General features: G+C 45.2%; 1 protein-coding gene across 1 annotated transcript; it reads left to right on the top strand.

The window, feature by feature from the left end:
* The first annotated feature begins 670 nt into the window (after positions 1 to 670).
* fbxw10 (F-box and WD repeat domain containing 10) lies at positions 671 to 21,845 on the top strand. Its single transcript, XM_024388464.2, has 15 exons — positions 671 to 1,248; positions 2,252 to 2,437; positions 3,616 to 3,861; positions 7,227 to 7,354; positions 8,810 to 8,923; positions 9,152 to 9,258; positions 9,474 to 9,677; positions 9,958 to 10,079; positions 10,819 to 10,973; positions 11,203 to 11,345; positions 11,465 to 11,623; positions 19,061 to 19,347; positions 19,806 to 20,006; positions 20,149 to 20,857; positions 21,012 to 21,845. The coding sequence occupies exons 1-15, from the start codon at positions 711 to 713 to the stop codon at positions 21,238 to 21,240; spliced, it is 3,528 nt and encodes a 1,175-aa protein (XP_024244232.1). The 5' UTR covers positions 671 to 710; the 3' UTR covers positions 21,241 to 21,845.
* The last annotated feature ends 4,769 nt before the right edge of the window (positions 21,846 to 26,614 follow it).

The raw sequence follows: 26,614 nt of genomic DNA, 5'->3' as shown, positions 1-26,614 counted from the left end.
GTCTACATTAAAAAAAAATCTTTCGACGCTTGGGCTTGCTTGGAAAACAGACGCTGAATTGCATTGAACTCTACATCGGGCAGAAATTGCATTTTGAATCTGGAAAGTTTCCTCTCAGAATTTTGAATAACATTACATTTGAACGTACTTTACCGGTTGTCCATGCGGTTGGTCAATTTGGTGGTAAGAATATGAGACAATATATCCACAGGAAAGTATAATTATGTCAATTTCCATCACCTGAAGCATGAGCACAAGATACAAATAATAGTACATGCACAAGACACATGCATACTTGGCGAGCTTGTGCAGTTTACATGGTTCTGATCATAATTTAATGATCGAAATCTGAAAGCACTACCAGTGCTTTGAAAGGTTGATGTGATTATACTTTCCTATATTGTCTCACATTCCTACCGCACAGACAACTGGTAGTGTACGTTAAAATATAAATGTATTTAACATTCTGGCTTGTAAAGGTTGTGACAGGAAACTTTCCTGATTCAAACGCTAATTTCTGCCCGATTCAATACAATTCAACCTCGGGTTTCCAGGCAACCAAAAAAAGTTGACAAGCAACCATTGGGCTAGTCGCATGGCAACAACCAAGCAACAGCGATAAGAAGTTCCAACCAGGTTGCAGTGCAGCCAGTCGGAAACATACCTTTTTTAAAGATTTGGAATTAAACTACGCTTAATAAACCAACGCAATGAAACGCTTTGGATCAAAAGAACAGTGTGGATATAGAGTCGACACAATAGACAGGCTTTGTTGCAAGAAGGAAGATGCAGATTTCAACGTCTGTGGATATTGCCAATCTTGCATCTTCACTTCCAAGCTCCACGATTCGACCCAGTGGATGTCGCGCGCAGGGGACTCGTCCAAAAGGAGATTCCTTACTGGCATTCTCGTGCGGTGCCAAAGTGTCGAGATTCTCGAAACCATCCAAAGAGTACTGCAAGTGACATTTGGGAAAGATTTCACCTATACCAGGTCACGACAGAAGTCAAGTGTTTCAGAAGATATGACCACTTGGAGCCAGGACCGAGCGCTTGACACCAAACTTCTTGGGATAGAGATGGTTGACACTTGGGACTGGTTCAGTCGCAGCCACCACTGGACAAAATCCAACTATCTTTTAGGAATTCTTTCCCTATGCGATACAGGGCTTCTTTACATGCTTGGAAACTTGACAAGTGTGCTTATAGTTAGAGCAAAACGGGCCTTCCTCCAACTTAACGGTACAGGTACTTAAAGTAAAGATTCACCCATTTTGAATGTGGAAACCACTCTCACTACACTGGAAGTTAATAGGAATACGACTTTTAGATCGCAAAAACTTATTTCATACATGTCAGATTTCAATACTGGCCGATGTCATAATGCGGGAGGTTGACTTCTCTCAAATGAGCTATTTTTGCGATATTGCTACCTCGAGAAATGTGTAATTTAACAGAGGGTCTAAGGTTTCTCCAGTTTGTCTGCTCCTTCAGTCCAGGGTGCATTTCATGGTGCCATTGCGAATATCATACTCCTCTCTGACGCACAGATCTGCAGGTTGAACATGGGGATATTGTAGACTCCTAAATTGTTAGTGAAGTGCAATTTGTAGCCGATTTTACAGCTAACTAGCAACTTCACATGCCGACTTTTTCACATATTGACTTTGGTATTATTGTGTATGTAGTTACGCTTGCTAGTAGGTACTATGCAGGTAGGCAGCCCAAAGAGAGAGAATTGCATTGTGGGTGTTGTAGTCGACTTGAGCTGCAACAGATCTCCGCAACGATATTCACATGTTGCTACCAACCTTGTCACATATTAGTGTTATGCAACACTGTAAATTATCGGAATGAGTGGTTTTGTGTTAATTTTTCTTTATACTACTAACCCCAGGAATATAATATAATAACTTTTATTTCGTGTCTTACTATCTTTCTTTTTATGATATATATATATTTTAAACTCAGCATCGTTGGGAAGGGCCGTAAGCAAGCATTTCATGGTAAAGTCTATACCGTTGTATTCTGCGCATGTGACAAATAACATTTGATTTGAATTAGTTTTATGACAACTTACTGAGGCCCTCCACTAAGTTCATTTTCAGTCGAGAACCTTTGTAGCCTATATAATGACCACACATGAAATGATATTCCATGCAAAATTGTGAAAGTTATCTGTATGAATTGTAGGCTAATTTGCAAAACTGCATGTATTTTTAACCCATAATAATCAAACCTCTCTTTTCAGTGCTGGAGGATGAGGATCATGAGGATGACACCTCCTCTATCCCAGAATCCACCTACTCTTTCAACTCGCAGGAGGGCCAGCTCCTCATCTGGGCCAGCTCCTTCTATGACCCTGTCAACATGCATCATGAAACTGACATCAACACCATCGATGGAGGCCAGGAGACATGCCATGATCCAGAGCTCTGTGAGTGTTGCTGTTAGAAATGTTTTTGTGTTTTGTTGCAATCAGGAATGAATGTTAGTAACTGTAGGCTTATCTACGGTCAACCTGTAAGGGCAGTGGGGCAGGGTTGGAATGGCCATTTGGCAATTCTGGCATATGCCAGATGGGCTGCACCATTTTTTAGTTGGGTGGGCTGGTTGAAATGTACACACATTTTAAAAATATATACAGTGCATTCGGGAAAGTATTCAGACCCCTTACCTTTTTCCACATTTTGTTAAATTACAGCCTGATTCTAAAATGTATTACATTATTTTATCCCTTATTAATCTACACACAATACCCCATAATGAAAAAGTGAATCAAAGGTTTTTTGAAAGTTTTGCAAATGTATTAAAAATAAAAAACAGAAATACCTTATTTACATAAAAGTATTCAGACCATTTTCCTATGAGACTCGAAATTGAGCTCAGGTGCATCCTGTTTCCATTGATCATCCTTGAGATGTTTCCACAACTTGATTGGAGTACACCTGTGGTAAATTCAATTGATTGAATTTACCCAGTGACACCAAGGGGAAATGTTGTGATGTTAGTGAATCACATGCAGCCATGTGATTCACTAAAATAAAATGATGACAAATACATTAGTCCGTAGGTCACTCCCATAGAATTCACTCCCAATAAGGCCTACTTTGAATCATTGATATCCCAGACTTACTGTATATGCTCAGTGTGCAATAGCCTGGGGATGAGGTTAGGAGCCCTGTAATAGTAATTAACACTTAGGGTAGGTGTAGAACAAATAAGGGTTAATAAGCAGACAGACAGAGAACAAGAAGAAGCACAGAGTGACAGCAGAAAAGATGCTGAGACTGGGAGGCAAACAAAATGGTGAGCTGGCAGTGTGCGCAGTGATGTGGGCTGGTGTGGATAAAATGCCAGGGCTGAATTCTTGTCCCAGTCCGCTCCTGCAGTGCCTGTGTTAATGAATTATTATGATAAAAATGTCATATGATAAAAATGTCATGTTTGATTAATAGGACAAATATAAGCACCCAATAAATTATTATTATTATAATCAAAGTAGACTACAACGATCATTGACATTTTGGTTGGTCAAATGTTTGTGCACTCTTCAAAGTTCCCCATATCCAGTCCTCTATGAATTTCTACCTCATTGTGTTTCTTTATTTTCAGCCAATAGCTGCCAACTCCATGTAGCTCCATGGGTGGTGGTGGGTGCCAGCCCTACCTCTGAAGGCCTGCAGGGCTTTGGCAGTGTGTGTATGGGGGTGGTGAAGGAGGATAGTGACACAGACTCCACCTGTTCAGACGACCCTGCTCTGATGGTGGTCCCTCGGTCCTCCACCTCTCTGTCTGGGGTCCGCCGATACAGAGACTTCATCCGGGGTCTCCCTGTTCATCTTGCCAAGAGGATTTTAGGTGAGCCACCATGTACCCCCCACCCTCTACCCCTCCAAAACATGTCTAAGCTATCATTCAAAGGACTCTGTGGTGTTACATGAGAATATCTATCCTCAGATGTGTAGTGGAGGGTAAATGCAACTAAACATGCATTGAAAAAAATGCATTGAAAGTATATAGGGAGCATAACTTTTTCACCGTGATCGGTGATCAGTTAACCCACCTATTTTGTTTACTACTACATCACTGCATATCCCCCTCTCCAGTATTCTACATGAATAATACTAGTCTCAGCAGCTATTATCAAATCATATTTGTCACATGTGACTGTGCATAGATAATAAACAGCGAGTAGCAGCAGTGTAAAAACAAAGGGGGGGGGGGTCAAATAGTCCGGGTGGCCATTTTATTAATTGCACAGCAGTCTTATGGCTTGGGGGTAGAAGCTGTTAAGGAGCCTTTTGGACCTAGACTTTTGGACCTAGGCGCTCTGGTACCGCTTGCCGTGCGGGAGCAGAGAGAACCGTCTATGACTTGGGTGACTGGAGTCTTTTGCAATTTTCTTCTGACACGCCTAGTATATAGGTCCTGGATGGCAGGAAGCTTGGCCCCAGTGATGTACTGGGTCATACGCATTACCCTCTGTAGCACCTTACGGTTGGATGCCAAGCAGTTACCATACCAGGTGGGGATGTAACCGCTCAGGATGCTCTCGATGGTGCAGCTGTAGAACTTTTTTTGAGGATCTGGAGACCCATGCCAAATCTTTTCTGTCTCCTGAGGGGGAAAAGGCATTGTCGTGCCCTCTTCACGACTGTCTTGGTGTGTTTGGACCATGATAGTTTGTTGGTGATGTGGACACCAAGGAACTTGAAACTCTCAACCCGCTCCACTACAGCCTCGTCGATGAGAATGGGTATGTGTTCAGCCCTCATTTTCCTGTGTAGTACAATCAGCTCCTTTATCTTGCTCACATCGAGGGCAAGGTTGTTGTCCTGGCACCGCACTGCGGTCTCTGACCTCCTCCCTATAGGCTGTCTCATCGTTGTTGGTGATCAGGCCTACCACCGTTGTGTCATCAGAGAACTTAATGATGGTGTTTAGTGATGAACTTTGTCGACACTATGGTGTTGAACGCTGAGTTGTAGTCAATGAACAGCATTCTCACATAGGTGTTACTTTTGTCCAGGTGGGGAAGGGCAGTGTGGAGTGCGATTGAGATTGCGTCATCTGTTGGGGCGGCATACGTATTGGCATGGGTCTAGGGTTTCTGGGAAGATGGTGTTGATGTGAGCCATGACCAGCCTTTCAAAGCACTTCATGGCTACCAAGATGAGTGCTACGGGGCGGTAGTCATTTAGGCTGGTTACCTTAGCTTTCTTGGGCAAAGGGAATATGGTGGTCTGCTTGAAACATGTAGGTATTACGGACTCAGTCAGGGAGAGGTTGAAAATATCAGTGAAGACACTTGCCAGTTGGTCCACACATGCATTGAGTACACGTCCTGGTAATCCGTCTGGCCCCGCGGCCTTGTGAATGTTGACCTCTTTCAAGGTCTTGCTCACATTGGCTATGGAAAGCATGATCACACAGTCGTCCGGAACAGCTTCATGCATGCTTCAGTGTTGCTTGCCTGGTAGGCTCGTGTCACTGGACAGCTCGCGGTTGTGTTTCCCTTTGTAGTCCGTAATAGTTTGTAAGCCTTGCCTAGTTAAATAAAGGTTAAATAAATAATAAAATAAAACAACATCCAACAAGCGTCAGAGCCGGTGTAGTAGGTTTCAATCTTTATATTGACGCATTATATTGACGCTTAGGATTCTATCTCAATATTGACGCTTTGCCTGTTTGATGGTTTGTCTGAGGGCATAGAGGGATTTCTTATAAGCGTCCAGATTAGTGTCCTGCTCGTTGAAAGTGGTAGCTCTAGCCTTTAGCTTGGTGCGGATGTTGCCTGTAATCCATGTACGTACAGTCACTGTGGGGGGGGCATCGTCGATGCACTTATTGATGAAGATGGTGACTGAGGTGGTGTACTCCTCAATGCCATTGGATGAATCCCGGAACATGTTCCAGTCTGTGCTAGAAAAACAGTCCTGTAGTGTAGCATCTGCTTCATCAGACCACTTCCATATTGAGCACGTCACTGGTACTTCCTGATTTAGTTTTTGCTCGTATGCAGGAATCAGGAAGATAGAATTATGGTCAGATTTGCCAAATGGATGGCAAGTTAGAGCTTTTTTCTGTGTATAGAGTAAAGGTGGTCTAGAGTTTTTTCCCCTCTGTTTGCACATGTGACATGAGGTAAAACAAATTTAAGTTTGCCTGCATTAAAGTCCCTGGCCACTAGGAGCGCCGCTTCTGGATGAGCATTTTCTTGTTTGCTTATAGCCTTAAACAGCTCGTTGAGTGCAGTCTTAGTGCCAGCGTCGGTTTGTGGTGGTAAATAGACGGCTCCGAAAAATGTAGATGAAAACTCTCTTGGTAGATAGTGTGGTCTACAGCTTATCATGAGGTACTCTACCTCAGGCGAGCAATACCTTGAGACTACCTTAATATTACTCCATACCTTCCCTAGCTGCTAGTTTATCTGGTCGATCATATTGCAGATTCAGTGTGTGCAGAAGTGAACCTGTGCGTGTGCACTTCGCTGACCCCTTATGCAACCTGATATGCAGTGCTTATCTGGCTCTGTTCAGGGACAGCGGTATACTCTGCACTGTCTTCTTTTGTCTAGATTGAAGTACCCGTTGACATTTCCTTGAATCAGCCCCATAGAGAAAGGTATCCGGGCTAAATAGCTATGCCATGGTGATGACTTTGTTTTGCAAGGCTACCCTTTTAAAGATCTATGCCTCTCCTGCTTCACACCTTGAGCTGTTCTCCCTGGATATTGATGAGATGGAAGAGCAACAAACCTTTGCTTAGCAATCAGTACAACAATTCCCTTGGAGGTGTTGTTAAAATGTTGTTATGTAGCCTTCATTTACATTTGAAAGATATGTGTTTGCATAATGATGGTCCAATTCTTATATAAAAAAAATATATAATTTTAAAATACCATAATAGTTTTCTATTTTTTAAACAAAAGACATTTACCTTTTCAACAACTGTTCAATATTTGAACCACTATCTCTGAATAATTTTCTCATTCCATGCTTTTAAACACAAAATGCCTTGTGACATCACCTAGGTTTCCTTGGTGCAGACGGAATAGAATTTCAATCCGAATTCTCTCATTCTGTTATGAATAATCGCAAGTGGTCGTCCTTCAATGGACCACATATCGATTAGATCTACAGTATGGACTGCGGCAACCTTTGAGGGATGGCTGCTTTTCACCATACCCTCAAAGATTTAAGTGCAGAAGTTGCTTGTTTCAGGTCTTCTAGACAAGACCTCTCTGTACAGCTGCAGGGATGTCTCCCAACACTGGCGCTACCTGACGGAAGACACTCAGGAGGACCTTAATGCCAAGAAGATGGTGGAGAAACAAGCTACGTTGATGCAGGTACTGTATGGTGACTATTAAAATACCACACTCTAAATCCACCAATGACACAGATTTTTAACATTTGGGACAATAAAGATAATGATTATTGAAGAAAAATAAGTAGCAGGAGCTGCTCTTGAAGGGGAATAGTACTAAAAAAGCGAATGGAAAAAGAATAACTACAAATAAGTGTTAAGTCAAATTTGTCTATATTGTAAAAAAAAAAGTGTTTTTTTTTTTGTGTGCTTTTTGTTCTGCATATAAGGTAAGGTTTAGTAAGGTTAGCAGTGGGATTAAGGTTATGGTTAGGTTTCCAATCAGATTTTAGGACTTTATGGCTGTGCTAACTAGTGACCACGATGCAGTCATCTCAATAAATCCCAAATGGCACTCTATTCCCTACATAGTGCCAAATGTTGTAACCACCTGATTTAGATTAAATGTGTGCATCAGTATGATCCCCAGAGTATCTTGAGCCACTTTTAAAATCAATCAAACACTCAATATCTTTGCCAAGTGGCATAAAAAAAATCAAAGTCAAGGCACTTGTGTGGGTTTGCAAGTTAAAAAGCTTTTCATGTGTGGGCTAGTTCATTATTAAAATACACCAACACGTTTCAGCCAACGCCTTCACCTTGATGAAACGTGTTGGTGTATTTCAATAATGATCTAGCCCACACATTAAAGAGTGACTGAACACGCTCAATTGGCACTTGTGTTTTTCTGTTTCTCATTCGGAAAACAAGATTTCAGTCTTGGAGATGTTTTTTTCTGACCGATTCTGCATTTGGTTAATAATGTTTGTCCCCTTCACACACTGTAGATGCCAAACATAAGCTTATTTCACCCAAAAAATCGAAGATAACTGAAGAAATATTAAATGAATTTGGACATTTTTGGCAAGGATGTTATAGTTGTGTAATATTAAATCTAAGGTGTTTAGTGCAGTGTATATATGTATATATATTTTTAAATGCGCAGCGTGTTGTTTTGTGCTGGGCAGGTCTGTCTCACTGTCTATGATATTGGATAGAGAGCAATCACTGCAGCTGTTCACCCCATTTTAGTAGGTAAATGGACATCATCGAATCCAAACCCAACCTACATTTACCCGTTGTGACACACGGACGTTCCAAACGCCGTTTTAGACGAGACTGACTTTATGACCAAGATGATCCTATTCACACTTTGTAGTATATTTTGACACCAGAATAACTGTTTCTGACTCATATCAATGCCACATAGGCCAATTTCAAAGGGATTCTCTAAAAACTCTTTAAAGGCTTTTTAGCTTGCAAACCCACACAAGTGTCTGGATTTAGATTTTTTTATGCCACTTAGCAAATATATTGATTGATTGATTTTAAAAGTAGCTCAAGATAATCTAGAGATCACACAGATGACAGGTTGTCTATTATCATCATGCTAAGTACATGTTAATATAAACCTGTGTGACTTTTTTCCCCCTCTCAGAGCAACAATACAGGTGTCAGCCCTACATATGCCAAAGTCCGCAAGGTCCTAGTGCCCATCAGGGAGGATGAGAAGCACATGCACCACGTAGAAATCTTCTCCAAAATCAGACAGGTAAACACATCACTATCTACCTTATTATCATATCAATCAATGTCACCACTTATCCCAAATGACAAAACTGCTCCAGGGGATGCTGCTTTCATCGTATGTGTGTGTGTGTTTGTGTGTGTGTCTCTTGGGGCTTGTGAAAAGCAGAAGACGATTCTATTCTATATTCTGATGACTAGAATATGATCCCCTGACGTTTGTACTGGCTATCCGTGGTTGTCTGTCCTACAGGAGAGGGGCTTTGAGGCCATCTATGCTGGCGTTAGAACCCGAGCCATACAGATGGAAGAGAGGAATGTCTACTGTGGAGTGTACAATGTTCTGGTGCTGCTGGACAGGTCGGTAACGGTAACCACAGTGTCTTTGTAACATTATAGCACCTGCTGCAAGCAAATAATACAGTAACAAGGCCTATATTTCAAAGTCTGGGAGTGTGTCCGAAATGACACCCTATTCCCTATATAGTGCACTACTTTTGACCAGAGCCGTATGAAAAAGTAGTGCATTGGGGCCATTTGAGACGTAACTGATGTATCTTTGTTGTGGTCAACAGGGAAGACCCCTCCAGGGTGGTGCACTACAGTGGAGGTCAGCTGGTGGCCGTGGGCTCCAAGGACCGCGTGGTGCGTCTGCTGGACGTGCTGACACTGAAGGAGGTGTCCCCGGTGATCCAGGGCCACGCCGGCTCCATCAGGGCCCTGCTGCTCTGTGAGGAGAGAGGACTGGTCATTAGCGCCAGCTACGACCTCAGCATCAGGTAGGAGGAGGGTAAAGGCATAGAAATAGAATTACTAGAATGGGCATCTCTAGTCAATAAGACCATCATGGTAGTTTGGACCCGTTTCACTCAATTCTATGGGTTTTTGAATTTGGCTTGAAAACACAGCAATGACTGTGATGAAGAATGACTGTGTTTCTAATGCTAAACTTGTGATTTACTGTCAATTGTAGTTGACCGTGCTAATTTAGGTGATGATACTTATTGATTCTTTATGAATGACTGGTTTGATATATTGTATACTGTACATTCACTATAGGTGTTGGAATCTGAAAACAGGCGTATGCCTAATGCTCTTCCGTGGCCACTTGGGTACCATCAACTGCCTGGACCTGCATGGGAATTGTCTAGTCTCAGGGGCCAATGATTGCAAAGTCAAAGGTAAGTAAGTGTCACACGTAAACCTCACCAGCCATGTTGCGTGCGTGAGCGTTTACACATGTTATTTAATCATTTCACCCACACCACTCAATATGTAGTTGACCTTGCTAATTTAGGTGATGATAATTTGTTCCCCTTTAAAAATATGTTAATCTTTTTTATTTTCTAGGGCTTGGTTCTTTCTTTCAATCAAAACTTTAATGTAGATGTGTTAGCTTAAGTCAAATTACTACAGGATTTAAACGTTAATGTCACAAAATAACAAGTCTTCAAGAGCTACAGCGTAAATTCTCTTGACTGACGGTCTTTTTCCTGAATATGCCGCAAGTTCCCTCCTTGTTGGATATCAGGAAGACACAAACCCACGTGGATGCTTGAAAGACAAACGAGGAATGATAACTAAAGATAACTAACTAAAAACTAGCTAGGTTTCCCATTTTATCTGTGGATAAATCTTTGGAGTAGAAAAACACACCATTTTTTTATGACTCCGGGTCAAAATTCTACAAAGAAGCAGATAAAAAAAGAAGACTATATGTATGTCTGCTAAAATTACAACCCAGTGTTCATCTCCCATGACAACAGCAGCTAGATAAATGCTATGAATATTTGATGTGTTTCGACCCCTAATTAATATAGTTGGTGGTTGGTGTAGTCAGCATGTCAGGCAGTTTGCTTGTAAATGTATCAACCTCGTTTTGTGTGTTAGTAACTTTGTGTGCTTTCACCTCCATGGCAGTGTGGAACCTGCAGACAGGGCGTTGCTATGAGAAGCTGAAGTTCAGGCACCACAACCCCATCCTGTGTGTGAAGATAGACAAGGCTCTAGTGATGAGCAGCTGTGACAAAGGGCTGGTCAAAATGTGGGGTATGGAGACCGCCTCACTCCTCAAGGTAAGATGGTCTGTACTCTGTCAGGTCAATGTCTTCATTGACCTTTTTACACAAAAGGCATCCATATCTATATTTTCAGGAGTCTTATCTAGTGGTCAGAAGAAAAGATGTACAGTAAACTCAAACAAGGGCACATGGAATTGGGTCTCCCATTTCAGTAGGTTTCGATTTGAATGTTTTTTGAGTGAAATTGACACTGTCCTCCCTCACCAAAGTCCCTGTCTTCCAGGTAATCGATGCCCACCAGAGCTCTGTAAAGTGTCTGTTCTTCGACCAGTGGCACATCCTGTCAGGTGGTTCTGATGGACAGGTCATGGCCTGGAGCACCAACTGTGACATAAAGAAGAACCTGATGACCTATCGCCATCCAAAGTGAGCATAAAAAAAATGTCATACAAAAAATAACAAGCACTTTTGTTTTTGGTACTGTTTTTGACTGCTTTATCTCAAGGTTAGTTGAATGCTGTGAGTGTGTGTTTGTCATCCTCTAGGGAGGTCCTGGCGCTGATCTACCTCTTTCTGCGTGTCATTACCGGCTGTGGGGACGGGAAGATCCGCATCTTCAACTTCCTGACAGGGGACTGCCTGAGAGTCATCAAGGCAGGGGGTCAACACAGCCCTATCCAGTCCCTGCACACACACAGCAACAAGTAAGTACTGTACTGTCCCTGCATCCACACAACAAGTTAGTGATAATTAATTTAACAAGTGAGTAATCATTCATTTAATTCTTACTTTGACAACCATGATTTTACCCAGAAGCGTATGTCTTTAAGACATCTCCCTCTCTTCTCTGCCCCTCCTGGTTCCCTTTCAATCAGTCAACTTCGGTACAACATACTATGGGGAGTCACACTCTTGCGACTTCGGTTGAAGGATGTAAAATCACGCCTGACGGATTGCTAGGCCTTGCTATACTAATTAATAAGATGGCAAAAAATGCAACCTAGACGATGAAGGCTAAGCCGGGTTAGTGTTTGCGACCATGCCCAAATAAATAAATAGATACTCACGATTCTTGTCTTGTATGTCTCGGCTCGGTGCATGCTCTGGCATGCCCTTGCTCAAATCAGTTTGTGTGAAGGACTAGGGGATGGCTGACACTGTTCCCCTACTAGTCCACGAGCAGGTACTCTTAACAATCGTGTAACGTTTTTAAGGGGGCTTGGTGTTTCCGATAGTGACTTCCTCTCCCGAGTGCCCGTACCACGGCTGTCTGAGTTGTGGGAGATGAATTGGCTCTTTGGCCAGAGCAAATGTTTTGTCTGACTGGGTGTGTTGTGTGCGTTGGCTGCCCGCTCTCAACCTGACTCCTGTATGCTCTGTGGCCAGTTATGGGAGGCTACTCGAAGAGAGAGGGTGGCCAGTTTCGGTGGGTACCCCACCACCGCCTGTGTCTGCCTCAGTCAAGCACTGCTTGCCCTTTCTTCCCAGACTTGTCAATGAAGGGTCCAGTCCCACCTCGTTGATCCAGTCCTACATAGACTTTTGAGACCAGGCTAGCTAACAAGCGCTGCATAGCGTGCTAGCCAGGTTAGTTAACTCATCGAGGAGAGCTAGCTCATACTAGCTATTCCTGCATCGGATGGAGTTGCTTGGGTAGCTCTGTTGTTTAGTATACGTAGCGTTAAGTCGTTTGGTTATTCTAAATGGACGGTGCTGCTGTCAAAGATGCTAGCTAGCCTAGCTTAGACTAAAGAACATCCTGGCTAACGTTGGTTACCATTTTTTTTCACTTCCAGTGAATGAAGCTTACTAGTGTTCCCCCGGCATTAGGCAACCCAATTCCTATTTTCAAGTTGGAAGGAGTGGAGAAAGCGGGGCGTGCGTGCTCCTCCAATTAGGAAGCAGCTCGGGTAACCCTGGAATGAGGGGCCTTAGCACAGGTCTGAGCAACCAGTGCGCCATTCTGCAAAAATATTACTGTGATGGCAGTGCCCCCACCTTTTGTTATGGTAAACGGGGTACTATGTCAGTCATTTCCAGAGCCCTCTGTGCACATAAGGGCATTAGCTTAATACACGCTACTCAGTCTCATGTATTGGAAGCTTGTCCATGTTTAATGCCCCACTGGTACCCCACATTCCATTCTGTTCATGGTGTTCAGGGGGCATATCAATCTTACCAGGATGGGAGACATATTACCTTTCTGTCCACAAGGGGCACCCCTCCCCCATAGGTGGCTCATAATATATAATATAATAATATACAGTGCAATCGGAAAGTATTCAGACCCCTTCCTTTTTTCCACATTTTTTACGTTACAGCCTTATTCTAAAATGTATTAAATTCTTTATTTTCCTCATCAATCTACACACAATAACCAATAAGGACAAGTGAGATCTGATTTGTAGAATTTTTTTCAAATGTATGAACATTTAAAAACAGATACCTTATTTACATAAGGATTCAGACCCTTTGCTATGCGACTCAAAATTGAGCTCCAGTGCATCCTGTTTCCATTGATCATCCTTTAGATGTTTCTACAACTTGATTGGAGTCCACCTTTGGTAAATTGAATTGGAAAGGCACACACTTGTCTATATAAGGTCTCACAGTTGACAGTGCATGTCAGAGCAAAAACCAAGCCATGAGGTAGAAGGAATTGTCCGTAAACAGGATTGTGTCGAGGCACATATCTGGGGAAGGGTACCAAAACATTTCTGTAGCATTGAAGGTCCCCAAGAACACAATGGCTTCCATCATTCTTAATGGAAGAAGTTTGGAACCACCAAGACTCTTCCTAGAGCTGGCTACACGGCCAAACTGAAAAATCAGGGGAGAAGGGCCTTGGTCAGGGAGGTGACCAAGAACCCGATGGTCACTCTGACAGAGCTCCAGAGTTCCTCTGTGGAGGAAGGACAATCATCTCTGCAGTACTCCACCAATCAGGCCTTTATGGTAGAGTGGCCAGACGGAAGCCAGTCCTCAGTAAACGGCACATGACAGCCCGCTTGGAGTTTGCCAAAAGGCACCTAAAAGACTCTCAGACCATGAGAAACAAGATTCTCTGGTCTGATGAACCCAAGATTGAACTATATGGCTGAATGCCAAGCGTCACCTCTGGAGGAAACCTGGCACCATCCCTAAGGTGAAGCATGGTGGTGGCAGCATCATGCTGTGGGGATGTTTTTCAGTGGCGGGGACTGGGAGACTAGTCAGAATTGAGGAAAAGATAAACGGAACAAAGTACAGCGAGATCCTTGATGAAAATCTGCTCCAGAGCACATAGGATTTCAGACTGGGGCGAAGGTTCACCTTCCAACAGGACAACGAGACAATGCAGGAGTGGTCTCTGAATGTCTTTGAGTGGCCCAGCCAGAACCCGGACTTGAACCCGATCAAAAATCTGAAAATAGAGACATGAAAATAACTGTGCAGCGATGCTCCCCATCCAACCTGACAGAGTTTGAGAGGATCTGCAGAGAAGAGTGGGAGAAACTCCTCAAATACAGGTGTGCCAAGCATGTAGTGTCATAGGATTCAAGGCTGTAATCACTGCCAAAAGTGCTTCAACAAAGTACTGAGTAAAGTGTCGGAATACTTATGTAAATGTGATATTTCAGTTTATAAATTTTTTATAAATTTGCAAAAAGTTATACCGCCTGTTTTTGCTTTGTCATTAAGTGGTATGTTGTGTAGATTGATGGGTAAAAAAAACAATTGAATCCATTTCAGAGTAAGGCCTTAAAGTGATCAAATGTGGAAAAAGTCAAGGGGTCTGAGTACCTCCCGAATGGACTGTATGTCATTTAGCAGAAGCTTTTATCTAAAGCTTTATCCGGGAACATTGCTGATTCTTGCCTGTCCCTAATTAGTCCCTATGAGGTGTCTAGTGATGCAGGTTATGGGCCCTGTAGGCGATTGGTGGTTGGTAGCAGAGTCGAGGGAACAAGCAGGGTTGGACACGGCCATGCTATTTTGCCACACACAGTCTCTGTGGTTCATATAAACCCCAAAATGAGTTGTCTTTCTCCAGCTCAATGCTTTTTATTCCTGGGAATTTTATTTTATCTTGAATCTCCCCCCTCTGTTACCAAAGAAGGGGGTCCATTTTTCAGAGCTGTCTGACCCATTACCAGGTAGGTTACAAGGTGCTTTTGTTGCCTGTACCTTTGACTGTGGTTGGGTAACCTCCATGATAAAGTTTTTTCCCTGGATCTATTTTTATTTGTGCGGACCAGCGCTGAGTGCCAGACTGCACTGCCAATAGGGGTACATCACTGACGGGCATAGCCCTTGTACCCAGGGTGGACCGGGCTTTAGGCAAACCTTGGCATATAAACACAGTTTTTTCAACCCCAAGTTTCACAGTGTTCATGCATATCAAATGTTTTGTTTCTCGTACATGTGAGTTTGATGGAAAGTGTCTCTTCTCCATGTTCAGACACATAGTTGTCAAGAGTGGTGGAAATGGAAAAATAATCAATCTTTCCAAGTCCACAATGTGGTGTTCCGCCCCTTCAGATGGCACTTCACAGGAAGCTCGCTGTCTGCTCCGACCAATGGCGTGCATGCGCAGTGTTGCCCTGGATCAAGCGAACAGTGACGTCAGGGTACTGGCTACAATTGGTTGTGCATCCCCCACGCTTCTGCAGTGGCATCACGTCAACTGTTCCCGAGGCCTCAACGCCCGTTTTGAGGGAGGAGATATCCTCTCGTCTCTAGAAGCAGGCAATCTGAGTGGTTCCTATGTCGAAGATCCAGGTTAGCTGGTACAGCCAGTACTTCCTGGTTCGGAAAAGGGACTGGACTTTACCTCCCATTTTAGACCTACAGTACATGCCCTCAAAAGCACCTCAGAGTCTACAAACTCAGAATGCTCATGAGCTGCTGGCAATTACAGCCAATTGGCTGGTGGCAGCGGAGTCGAGGGGGCAAGCAGTGTTATACACATCCATGCTACTTTCCTGTATTCAGTCTCAAAGCTTCATAAAATTTGATTTGATTTGATTTGATAAGAAACCTGAAAAAGAGCTGTCTGACTCCATCTCAGCACATTCCGTTTCTGGGTCTTGAGCTAGACTAATTAGCTTATTGCACTATCCCCACGGAGGGTGTCCAGGTTCCAACTCTGCTTAGCCAAATTTAATCTGAGGCACACAGTGCATTTTTGCCAGTGCCTTCACCTACTGGGGATGATGGCTTCTGTGATGGAAGTTGTTACCGTGGGGCTGTTGTTGATGGGGCCCTTCTAGCGCTGTGTGCTAGCCACTCACCTGGATGCATCTTGCAGCCTAAGCCGGTTGCTTCAAATCAAATCAAATCAAATTTATTTATATAGCCCTTCGTACATCAGCTGATATCTCAAAGTGCTGTACAGAAACCCAGCCTTAAACCCCAAACAGCAAGCAATGCAGGTGTAGAAGCACGGTGGCTAGGAAAAACTCCCTAGAAAGGCCAAAACCTAGGAAGAAACCTAGAGAGGAACCAGGCTATGTGGGGTGGCCAGTCCTCTTCTGGCTGTGCCGGGTGGAGATTATAACAGAACATGGCCAAGATGTTCAAATGTTCATAAATGACCAGCATGGTCGTATAATAATAAGGCAGAACAGTTGAAACTGGAGCAGCAGCACGGTCAGGTGGACTGGGGACAGCAAGGAGTCATCATGTCAGGTAGTCCTGAGGCATGGTCCTAGGGCTCAGGTCAGTTGAAACTGGAGCAGCAGCACGGTCAGATGGACTGGGGACAGCAAGGAGACATCATGTCAGGTAGTCCTGGGGCATGGTCCTAGGGCTCAGGTCCTCCGAGAGAGAGAGAGAGAAAGAGAGAATTAGAGAACGCACACTTAGATTCACACAGGACACCGAATAGGACAGGAGAGGTACTCCAGATATAACAAACTGACCCTAGCCCCCCGACACATAAACTACTGCAGCATAAATACTGGAGGCTGAGACAGGAGGGTTCAGGAGACACTGTGGCCCCATCCGAGGACACCCCCGGACAGGGCCAAACAGGAAGGATATAACCCTTCAGGTGTCCCTGTCATGCCTATGGGCCATGGCCAAGTGCTGGGACCCTCTGCTATTGTCAGGGGTCTCCCATGGGCTGAGTGTTGGGTAAGCTGTACGAAGGCAACTCTATTCAGGGGGTATGGACCCTGGTGCCGAGCACACTGCATATCAATTACCTGGAAGTCCTAAGTGTATCTGGCGCTTCTCCCTGCTTTTGTCGGGCCAGTTTGTGCTGGTCAGAACCGACAATATGTCAGTGGTGGCGTGCATCAATGATCCCGAAGAGACTCTCTCCCTCCTAACTTTGGATCGCTCCCTATTGCTGGTGAGCAGTGCACACATACACTCCCTTTGGGGATGCATGTCCTCGATTGCCTCTAGCTCGGGTCCTGATCTTTTATCCAGAAGTCACCCTCTCTCAGGAGTGGAGGCTACACCCCTGGGTGGTTTTCGGCAGGGCCGATGTATATATTTACGAAGCGTGCATTGTCGTCAGTTTTTCTCGATGAGGAAACCGAGCGTTGGGGAGGGTGCTCCTGGAGGGCTTGTAGTTGAATTTTGTGCTACTCATAGCCCAAGCAACCATGGTTGGCGGAGAATCAACTATTCCAGGCGCACAGGCAGGTTTGACTCCCTCGGCCAGAAATATGGGGTCTGTGGACTTGGCCCCTCAGATGTCCACTCTCGCGGTGGTTTACCTCCGAACATGATTACTACTATTCGTCTGCAAGGGCGCCTTTTTTCCACTGGAGGGCTGTATGTGTGCGTGGTAGCCAGACAGAAAGCCAACGCGTGCAGTATGAATGATACGGGAGGAAGAAATCCGTCCTGCACAGACCTCTACTATGGTCCCAAAATAAAGGAATTGTTCCTTTTCAGAGCAGGGTCATTCATTCTCCACTTTGAAAGTGTACATGGCGTCTATTTGAGCGTGTCGTGTGGAAAAGGAGGCGCCACAGCAGGGCTTGTGTCCTGGCAGGTTCTAAAAGGATGTGCGCCATCTTGTGCCAGTTTCTCAACCTATTCTGCTGACTTGGGATTTGGGTTGGGATGCTCTGCGTGTGGCCTCCTTTTGAACCAATGGAGTCTGTGGATCTGAAGATCCTCTCCTGTAAAACCCAAGGCTTTTGCCTCAGCTAAAGGTTCCTTCACACGTTATTCGTACATCGTTTCTGTACTCAGTTCGCCCAAGACGACTCGTGTCCAAATGGGGCCTTTGCCCTGAACCTCAAGGCTATGATCTACAGGTCATTAGCTTTTGAGACATTTTCCTTTATGCCTCCTCCTTTTGGTTCTGAAGAGCAACAGAGGTTACATGCCCTATGTCCTGTGCTAGCATTATGCACATACATTGAACGGACCAGGAATGTCCGGTTATGTGACCAGCTTTTTGTCTGTTTTGCTAATCCAGTTCGTGGCAGGGCACTCTTTATCCAGCTGGATTTTGGAGGCTCCCTTGCAAATAGCAGCCAGGGTTACCTGGCGGTGTACATGCGCACTCAACCAGGGCCCTGCCAGCATTTTGGCTGTTGTTTAAAGGGTTGACTATAGGAGATATTTGGGCTGCAGCGAGTTGGGCATCACCACAGACTTTTGTGAGGTTTTATCGCTTGGATGTCACTGCTCCCAGTGTGCCACATCTTGTAGGGGCATGTCTGAGTGGTCTGCCATGGGCCGTTTAATTTAGTATCTGTTGGAGTCGTCATGGCGCGTGATTCTATTTCCCCACAGTGTGTTGTACCGAAGTTGACTGACTGAAAGGGAACGTTATGACTAGAACTACTGTTCCCTGAAGGAGGGAACTGAGGTACAACATCTGTTTGGAAACACGCCACCCGTTCCTGGGCTCGGTGAAGAGCCGTGTTAAATTGAAGGAATGAATCCGAGTCTCACACTTATCACCTTTGGAAGGTGCGGCTTCCAGCGCAGCGCTGATTACATTGGCCTTGTCAGGTGTGATTTGAGATACTTCAACCGAAGTCGCGGGAGTGCAACTCCCCATAGTACATATGTTGTACCTCTCATTTCCCTCCTTCAGGGAACAGTAGTTATTGTCATAACGTTCCCTTTCATTCTTGCCCTTTCATAACGTTCCTCTTTCTTTTCCACCCTCCGTCTCTCCCTCCCAGTATGGTGGTGAACACAGGGACCAGTCTTCTGATCTACCAGTTCACCAGGGTGCGCTGGGACTACTCCGTGCTGGCCGAGAGGGAGTTCTTTAACGAGTTCAGGGGTACTCTTAAAAGCATGCTCAATAAAGACAAGTACCCCTACTCCTACGTGCGGGCTGAGCGCATGACACAGGTGGGCTCGTCCAATCGTAAGATCTACGACCGTGAGGGCAAGAAGCCGGAGAGGCCCGAGCTGTCCCACCACGCACGCTCTCTGTCAGCCCCCAGCATGCGCCGAGCACAGGGTGAGTGGTTTTTGGGGCCTGGTGGCCGATTAGCCTACTGCTAGCCTTAAATTCAACCTGAATATCGCTCCATTATCGCTCGATTTTATTAACCCCTTGTCTTCCCAGACACCTTCCTCTACCCTCATGATTTATCTCCTGTCTCTCATCTGAATATTGCTCTGAAATAGTGTGTTATTTCCGTTTGCAGACACCTCTGTATTCATTGATTGTTACATGTATGTATGTATGGCATAACAACCATATAATAGTGGTCTACAGAACATAGAGCATGGGATAAAGCACAAATAGACTGGACCACCAGGCTAGGCTAATATCATCCTGCTGTGACTATACTTTGTCAAGGTCTCTGACATAGAAATATAATTTCCATGAGGATGCAGTCAAATTGCCATGATCTTAGACCCTTTTTCTTCGTTCTACTAATTATATTTCTGTGGTCTCTCTGCTCTCCAAAGCTGCGCAGAAGGAGTCTATGAGGCCGGCCACGTGGAGTGAGCTTCAGGGCCACCGTAGGAGCCGGGCCTACATTGACCTGCAGCCAGAGTTCATCACCAAGCCCCCCTCGGCCATCTCTCCTGGAAGACCAGTCAGCGGGCACAGCCAGGGCTCCCAAAGCAGGGCCAGTCACACGCCCAGGAGCGAAACCACTGGCCCAGGTGAGATAGAATGGAATGCAATAGAAGTTGAACATAATTGAGAGAGACAGAAACGAGACAGACTATAGTCCTTATGGCTGTATAACAAAGGGCATGTTTACTATTGTTCCTTGTAATCAACCGTATATGCACCCTCTCACAGCCAGGGAGCTGTCTGTAACGACTAAGTGGGTGCTGACGCGCAGTGAGAAAGCAGTGAAAGACCGAGTGAAGAAGAGGGGACCCCATCGGCCCGTCACCCCTCAGCATGTCCTCCTCAAGGTCAACTCCACCCACCAGCCGCAGGGAAGCGACCAAGCCGGGGCCAACATGAACCTCAACGCCCAGGTACGAGACGCATGGGGCTCCCCTCCACCTCTACCTGTCCAGGGGATGGATCCAGAGCCCCACGCCTCACCATTCCCACCTACAACCCCAAAACAGAGCCCCCAGAGTCAGTCACAGAAGGCCCCAGCAGGACCCAGCCACCAGGTCTTGCAACATGGCATGACCAAGACTTACGTCCCCCTTATGACCCGCACTCTGGATCTCAACCTGAGGCAATCCCTCGACAGCCGTGAAATCTGTTCCAGTAGTCCCTCCCCAGCTGTGATGCGGCCTCACACCAGCCACGCAGCTTCCACCCAGCGCACGCCATGCCCCAAGTCAGAGAAGAAGAGGCCCCAGACCTCCTGTGGTATTGCGGGTCTGGCGGTGCGTAAGGTGGGGGCATTCACTACCACTGCCCAGTCGAATGTCCAGGCCCCGCAGCGCATGTTCATGAAGGTGAGCAGCAAGCGACCAGGACGCCACGTGAACTTTGAGATGCCCAATAAGGCCATTAGCCGGTACAACCCTCTAGACCCATTCAGGTATGATATGCATAGAATTACACATAGAACAAATACATTATAAGATCTCTATGATAGTATGCCTTTATGTTGTCAAACTAATTTTTAAGTATTTCTTGATTTTTTTCTATCCATCTATTAATTCATTTGTTAATTTATTTATTAATTCACTCAGGGAGCGTGGGGCCTTCAGGCTCCACACAGACACCCAGCTGGAGGAGTACTTCAGGGTCCAGAACCACCAACTGAATCAGCAGGGGGAGGGATGCTATAGGACCAGGGAGGACCAGGACAGACAGAGGAAGGGGGTCTGGAAGAGGAAGGTCAAAGGCGTCCCTGCCTTAGACTTCCCCAAGCAGGACCAGGTGTATGCCCCCGAGCTGGGCCATGAGTTCTACATCTGAGATTGTCTGAGAATCAGCTGGACAGGTGTTTGGCTGGCTAAACCCAATACACACATGGAGCTTTTTGAACTGTGTGACCATGCCAGGGCAAGAATAGAGCCCAGAGCTTTTGCATGTATGATTCTCCCCCTCTTGGTTTGCTGATCCTGGACCTTCTATGCAAGAGTTATTTTTAAAGAGACTATGTGCACCACTATTTGTGTATCATGTATATATATAGATGCATTTCTGTACTCCCACCAATCCATATATTATTTTTGTAATCTGATGAGGAGATAGCAGATTATTTTCTTTATCTGGTCTAATGAATGATTTTTACTTCACCTGTTTTGTGTCAGAAATGTGTATTTTTTTTATGTGACCATATGTTGATATGTTCCAAACTCAACCTGAATATTGCCCCAGTGTCCAGTAGGGGTCAGTATAATACCATCTGATTGTTGGTTAGTCAGCTCAGAGAGAGAGGTCATAGGGGTTTCCATCCCAATAACCTCTCCTTCCTCCAGAACTGGGCACTCAATCACTACTCCCCACTGAAGTCCACAAGCAATGGGAAAAAGTGAGAGGAGGAGAGCACTTAGATGAGAGAAGGAATTATACAACGAGCAAAGTGATGATGCTGTTTGTATGTGGCTGCAATGAAAGTGAACTGTGCGGGTGATCAGGGGTGTAGTCATATCGTCGATTCTGTTGAAAAAATGTTGGCAACACTTTACTTGACACCCAGCGCCATAACACATTATGACATGGTCATAACCATGTAATAATATGTCATAACAGCTGACATATGTCATAACATGCAACCTACCAAACAAGGCAAAACATAACATTACACCATAGCCTACTTGTCAACAGTATGTATTGTATGCAACAGTATTTTCAGAAATGTAATATATTCAATTATCATTGTAATTGCGCACATATTGATGTCATACATGCACCTACCACAATACTCTGTTACTGATTACTGGGACGCACGCATGAGCAGATTTCAGGAGCAGATTTCAGGAGCAGGACAAGACTAGAGGTCGACCGATTAGGATTTTTCAACGCCGATACCGATTATTGGAGGCCCAAAAAACCCTGATGCCGATTAATCGGCCGATTAAAAAAGCAATAAAAAACATGTATTTGTAATAATGACAATTACAACAATACTGAATTTGAACTTAATATAATAAATAAATAAATAATGAAACATGTTCAATTTGGTTTAAATAATGCAAAAACAAAGTGTTGGAGAAGAAAGTAAAAGTGCAATATGTGCCATGTAAGAAAGCTAATGTTTAAGTTTCTTGATCAGAACATGAAAACATATGAAAGCTGGTGGTTCCTGTCACGCCCTGGTCTTAGTATTTTGTGTTTTCTTTCTTTATTTGGTCAGGCCAGGGTGTGACATGGGTTTATTTTGTGTTGTTTATGTATGTTTTTTTTCGTCATTAAACATGTATCGAATTAACCACGCTGCATTTTGGTCCGACTCTCCTTCAACGGAAGAAAACCGTAACAGAATCACCCACCACAGGACCAAGCGGCGTGGTGACAGGCAGCGACAGCAGGAGCAGCGAAAAGAGGAATGGACATGGGAAGACGTTTTGGATGGCAAGGGTTGTTACACTTGGGAGGAGATACTGGCTGGAAGAGATCGCCTCCCATGGGAACAGGTGGAGTCACTTAGGAGAGCAGAGGCAGCCGGAGATAGGAGCCGGCGATACGAGGGAACACGGTTGGCAAGGAAGCCCGAGAGTCAGCCCCAAAAATGTATTGGGGGGCTCAGGGAGAGTGTGGCAGAGTCAGGGTTCAGACCTGAGCCAACTCCCCTGTTTATCGTGAGGAGCAGCGATCACAGGACTTCTGGACTTGGGAGGAGATATTGGACGGAAAAGGACCCTGGGCAGAGCCTGGAGAATATCGCCGCCCCAAAGAAGAACTGGAGGCGGCGAAAGCGGAGAGGCGCTGGTATGAAGAGGCAGCACGGCGACGCGGATGGAAGCCCGAGAGTCAGCCCCAAAAATGTATTGGGGGGGGGCTCACAGGGAGTATGGCTACGCCAGGTAGGAGACCTGCGCTAACTTCCTGTGCTTACCGGGGGGCTAAAGAGACTGGGCAGGCACCGTGTTATGCTATGGAGCGCACGGTGTCTCCAGTGCGGGTGCATAGCCCGGTGCGGTACATACCAGCTCTTCGTATTGGCCGGGCTAGAGTGGGCATCGAGCCAGATCAGGTTGGGCAGGCTCAGTGCTCAAGAGCTCCAGTGCGCCTGCACGGTCCGGTCTATCCAGTGCCACCACCTCCACACACCAGTCCTCCGGTGGCAGCTCCCCGCACCAGGCTTCCTGCGCCAGAGCTGACAGTCTGCATGGAGCAGCCAGAGCTGCTAGTCTGCATGGAGCAGCCATCGCTGACAGTCTGCATGGAGCAGCCAGAGCTGCCTGTCTGCATGGAGCAGCTAGAGCCGCCGGTCAGCCAGGATCTTCCAGATCCGCCAGTCAGCCAGGATCCGCCAGTCAGCCAGGATCTTCCAGATCCGCCATTCAGCCAGGATCCACCATTCAGCCAGGAACCGCCAGTCAGCCATGACCTTCCAGATCCGCCAGTCAGCCAGGATCCACCAGTCAGCCAGGATCTTCCAGATCCGCCAGTCAGCCAGGATCTGCCAGAACCACCAGCTAGCCAGGATCCGCCAGTCAGCCAGGATCTGCCAGAACCACCAGCTAGCCAGGATCTGCCAGAGCCTACTACCTGCCTGAGTTTCCTCTCAGTACTGGGCTTCCTCTCGGTACTAGGCATCCTCTCGGTGCTGAGCTTCCCCTCAGTGCTGAGCTTCCCCTCAGTGCTGAGCTTCCCCTCAGTGCTGAGCTACCCCTCAGTCCCGAGCTACCCCTCAGTCCCGAGCTTCCCCTCAGTCCCGAGCTTCCCCTCAGTCCCGAGCTTCTACCTCAGTCCCGAGCTGCCCCTCAGTCCAGTGGGGTCCTTGGTGAGGGTTATTAGGCCAAGGTCGGCGGCGCCAATCAAAGGTCGGGACTAAGACTTGGTTGGAGTGGGGTCCACGTCCCGAGCCGGAGCCGCCACCGTGGACAGACGCCCACCCGGACCCTCCCCTATGGGTTTTAGTGTGCGGCCGGGAGTCCGCACCTTGGGGGGGGGGTTCTGTCACGCCCTGGTCTTAGTATTTTGTGTTTTCTGTATTTATTTGGTCAGGCCAGGGTGTGACATGGGTTTATTTTGTGGTGTGTTTATGTATGGGGGTTTTTCGTAGGTTTTGGGATTGTGGCTTAGTGGGGTGTTCTAGCAAAGTCTATGGTTGCCTGAGGCGGTTCTCGTTGTCTCTGATTGGGAACCATATTTAGGCAGCCATATTCTTTGAGTGTTTCGTGGGTGATTGTTCCTGTCTTTGTGTTAGTTGTCACCAGATAGGCTGTATAGGTTTTCACGTTCCGTTTGTTGTTTTTGTATTGTCGTGTTTATTCGTCATTAAACATGTATCGTATTAACCACGCTGCATTTTGGTCCGACTCTCTTTCGACGGAAGAAAACCGTAACAGTTCCTTTTAACATGAGTCTTCAATATTCCCAGGTAAGAAGTTTTAGGTTGTAGTTATTATAGGAATTATAGGACTATTTCTCTCTATACCATTTGGATTTCATATACCTTTGACTATTGGATGTTCTTATAGGCACTTTAGTATTGCCAGTGTAACAGTAAAGCTTCTGTCCCTCTCCTCGCTCCTACCTGGGCTCGAACCAGGAACACAACGACAACAGCCAGCCTCGAAGCAGCGTTACCCATGCAAAGCAAGGGGAACAACCATTCCAAGTCTCAGAGCGATTGACGTTTGAAAAGCTATTAGCGCGCACCCCGCTAACTAGCTAGCCATTTCACATCACATCGTTACACCAGCCTAATCTCGACAGTTGATAGGCTTGAAGTCATAAATTAATATGGCCGAATCTGGAAACTATCATCTCGAAAACAAGACGTTTATTCTATCAGTGAAATACGGAACCGTTCCGTATTTTATTTAATGGGTGGCATCCATCAGTCTAAATATTCCTGTTACATTGCACAACCTTCAATGTTATGTCATAATTACGTAAAATTCTGGCAAATTAGTTCGCAAAGAGCCAGGCGGCCCAAACTGTGACATATACCCTGACTCTGAGTGCAAGGAACGCAAGAGAAGTGACACAATTTCACCTGGTTAATATTGCCTGCTAACCTGGATTTCTTTTAGCTAAATATGCAGGTTTAAAAATATATACTTGTGTATTTTAAGAAAGGCATTGGTGTTTATGGTTAGGTACAAGTTGGAGCAACGACAGTCGTTTTCGTGAATGCCACCGCATCGATTATATGCAATGCAGGACACGCTAGATAAACTAGTAATATCATCAACCATGTGTAGTTAACTAGTGATTATGATTGATTGATTGTTTTTTATAAGATAAGTTTAATGCTAGCTAGCAACTTACCTTGGTTTACTTACTGCATTCGCGTAACAGGCAGGCTCCTCGTGGAATGTGATGTAATCAGGTGGTTAGCACGTTGGACTAGTTAACTGTAAGGTTGCAAGATTGAATCCCCAAGCTGACAAGGTAAAAATCTGTCATTCTGCCCCTGAATGAGGCAGTTAACCCACCGTTCCTAGGCCGTCATTAAAAATAAGAATGTGTTCTTAACTGACTTGCCTAGTTAAATAAAGGTGTAAAAAATAAAAAATAATCGGCCAAATCGGTGTCCAAAAATACAGATTGTTATGAAAACTTGAAATCGGCCCTAATTAATTAGCCATTCCGATTAATCGGTCAACCTCTAGACAAGACATCCTCTTTTTGACTGATGACTGACATAAGGGCATGTACATGATAGGCCTATCTGGCTTATATGATTATGATGGTGTTATAAAGTGCATTTTCTTAGTCCAAGTAGAATGACACAGGATGGTCATAATGCATGTTCGACAAAAAAACACAACTGTTAAGAATTCATTACAACATCAACAAAGGAATTAAGAAACAAACTTTCAAACGAAAGGAAATTCTTGCCAGGGAAAAAAATAATTGAATAAATGTGGGTTTTGACACGAATGTAGGTGTCATAACCACCCATTAAACAACCCAATATATGTCACAACAGGTGTAAGTATATGGGTCAGGACAGTGTTATGATCATATTATGACACGTTATGTCAGCTGTTATAACATATTATGATATGGTTATGACCATGTCATAATGTGTTGTGACGTTGGGTGTCAAGTAAAGCGTTACCAACGTTTCTTAAACAGAAGCAAATGGAGCGAAACGGGGTTAAACCTTCCTGAATTTGTCCAATAGAAACTGTTTGGACTAATGATTACACCCTAGATCCGTGTG

The sequence above is a fragment of the Oncorhynchus tshawytscha genome, linkage group LG25 (genome assembly GCF_018296145.1).
Source record: "Oncorhynchus tshawytscha isolate Ot180627B linkage group LG25, Otsh_v2.0, whole genome shotgun sequence".
Taxonomy (NCBI): domain Eukaryota; kingdom Metazoa; phylum Chordata; class Actinopteri; order Salmoniformes; family Salmonidae; genus Oncorhynchus; species Oncorhynchus tshawytscha.
The sequence above is the reverse complement of the archived record's forward strand: the minus strand, read 5'-3'. Positions and strand labels throughout refer to the sequence as shown.

What these genes read in the sequence shown, in the direction of transcription:
- fbxw10 (XM_024388464.2), top strand. Translation starts at nt 711, where the DNA reads ATGAAACGCTTTGGATCAAAAGAACAGTGTGGATATAGAGTCGACACA. An exon ending in AGCTACGACCTCAGCATCAG is followed by an intron (nt 9,678 to 9,957) that starts GTAGGAGGAGGG and finishes CATTCACTATAG; the next exon opens with GTGTTGGAATCTGAAAACAG. An exon ending in GAGCGAAACCACTGGCCCAG is followed by an intron (nt 20,007 to 20,148) that starts GTGAGATAGAAT and finishes ACCCTCTCACAG; the next exon opens with CCAGGGAGCTGTCTGTAACG.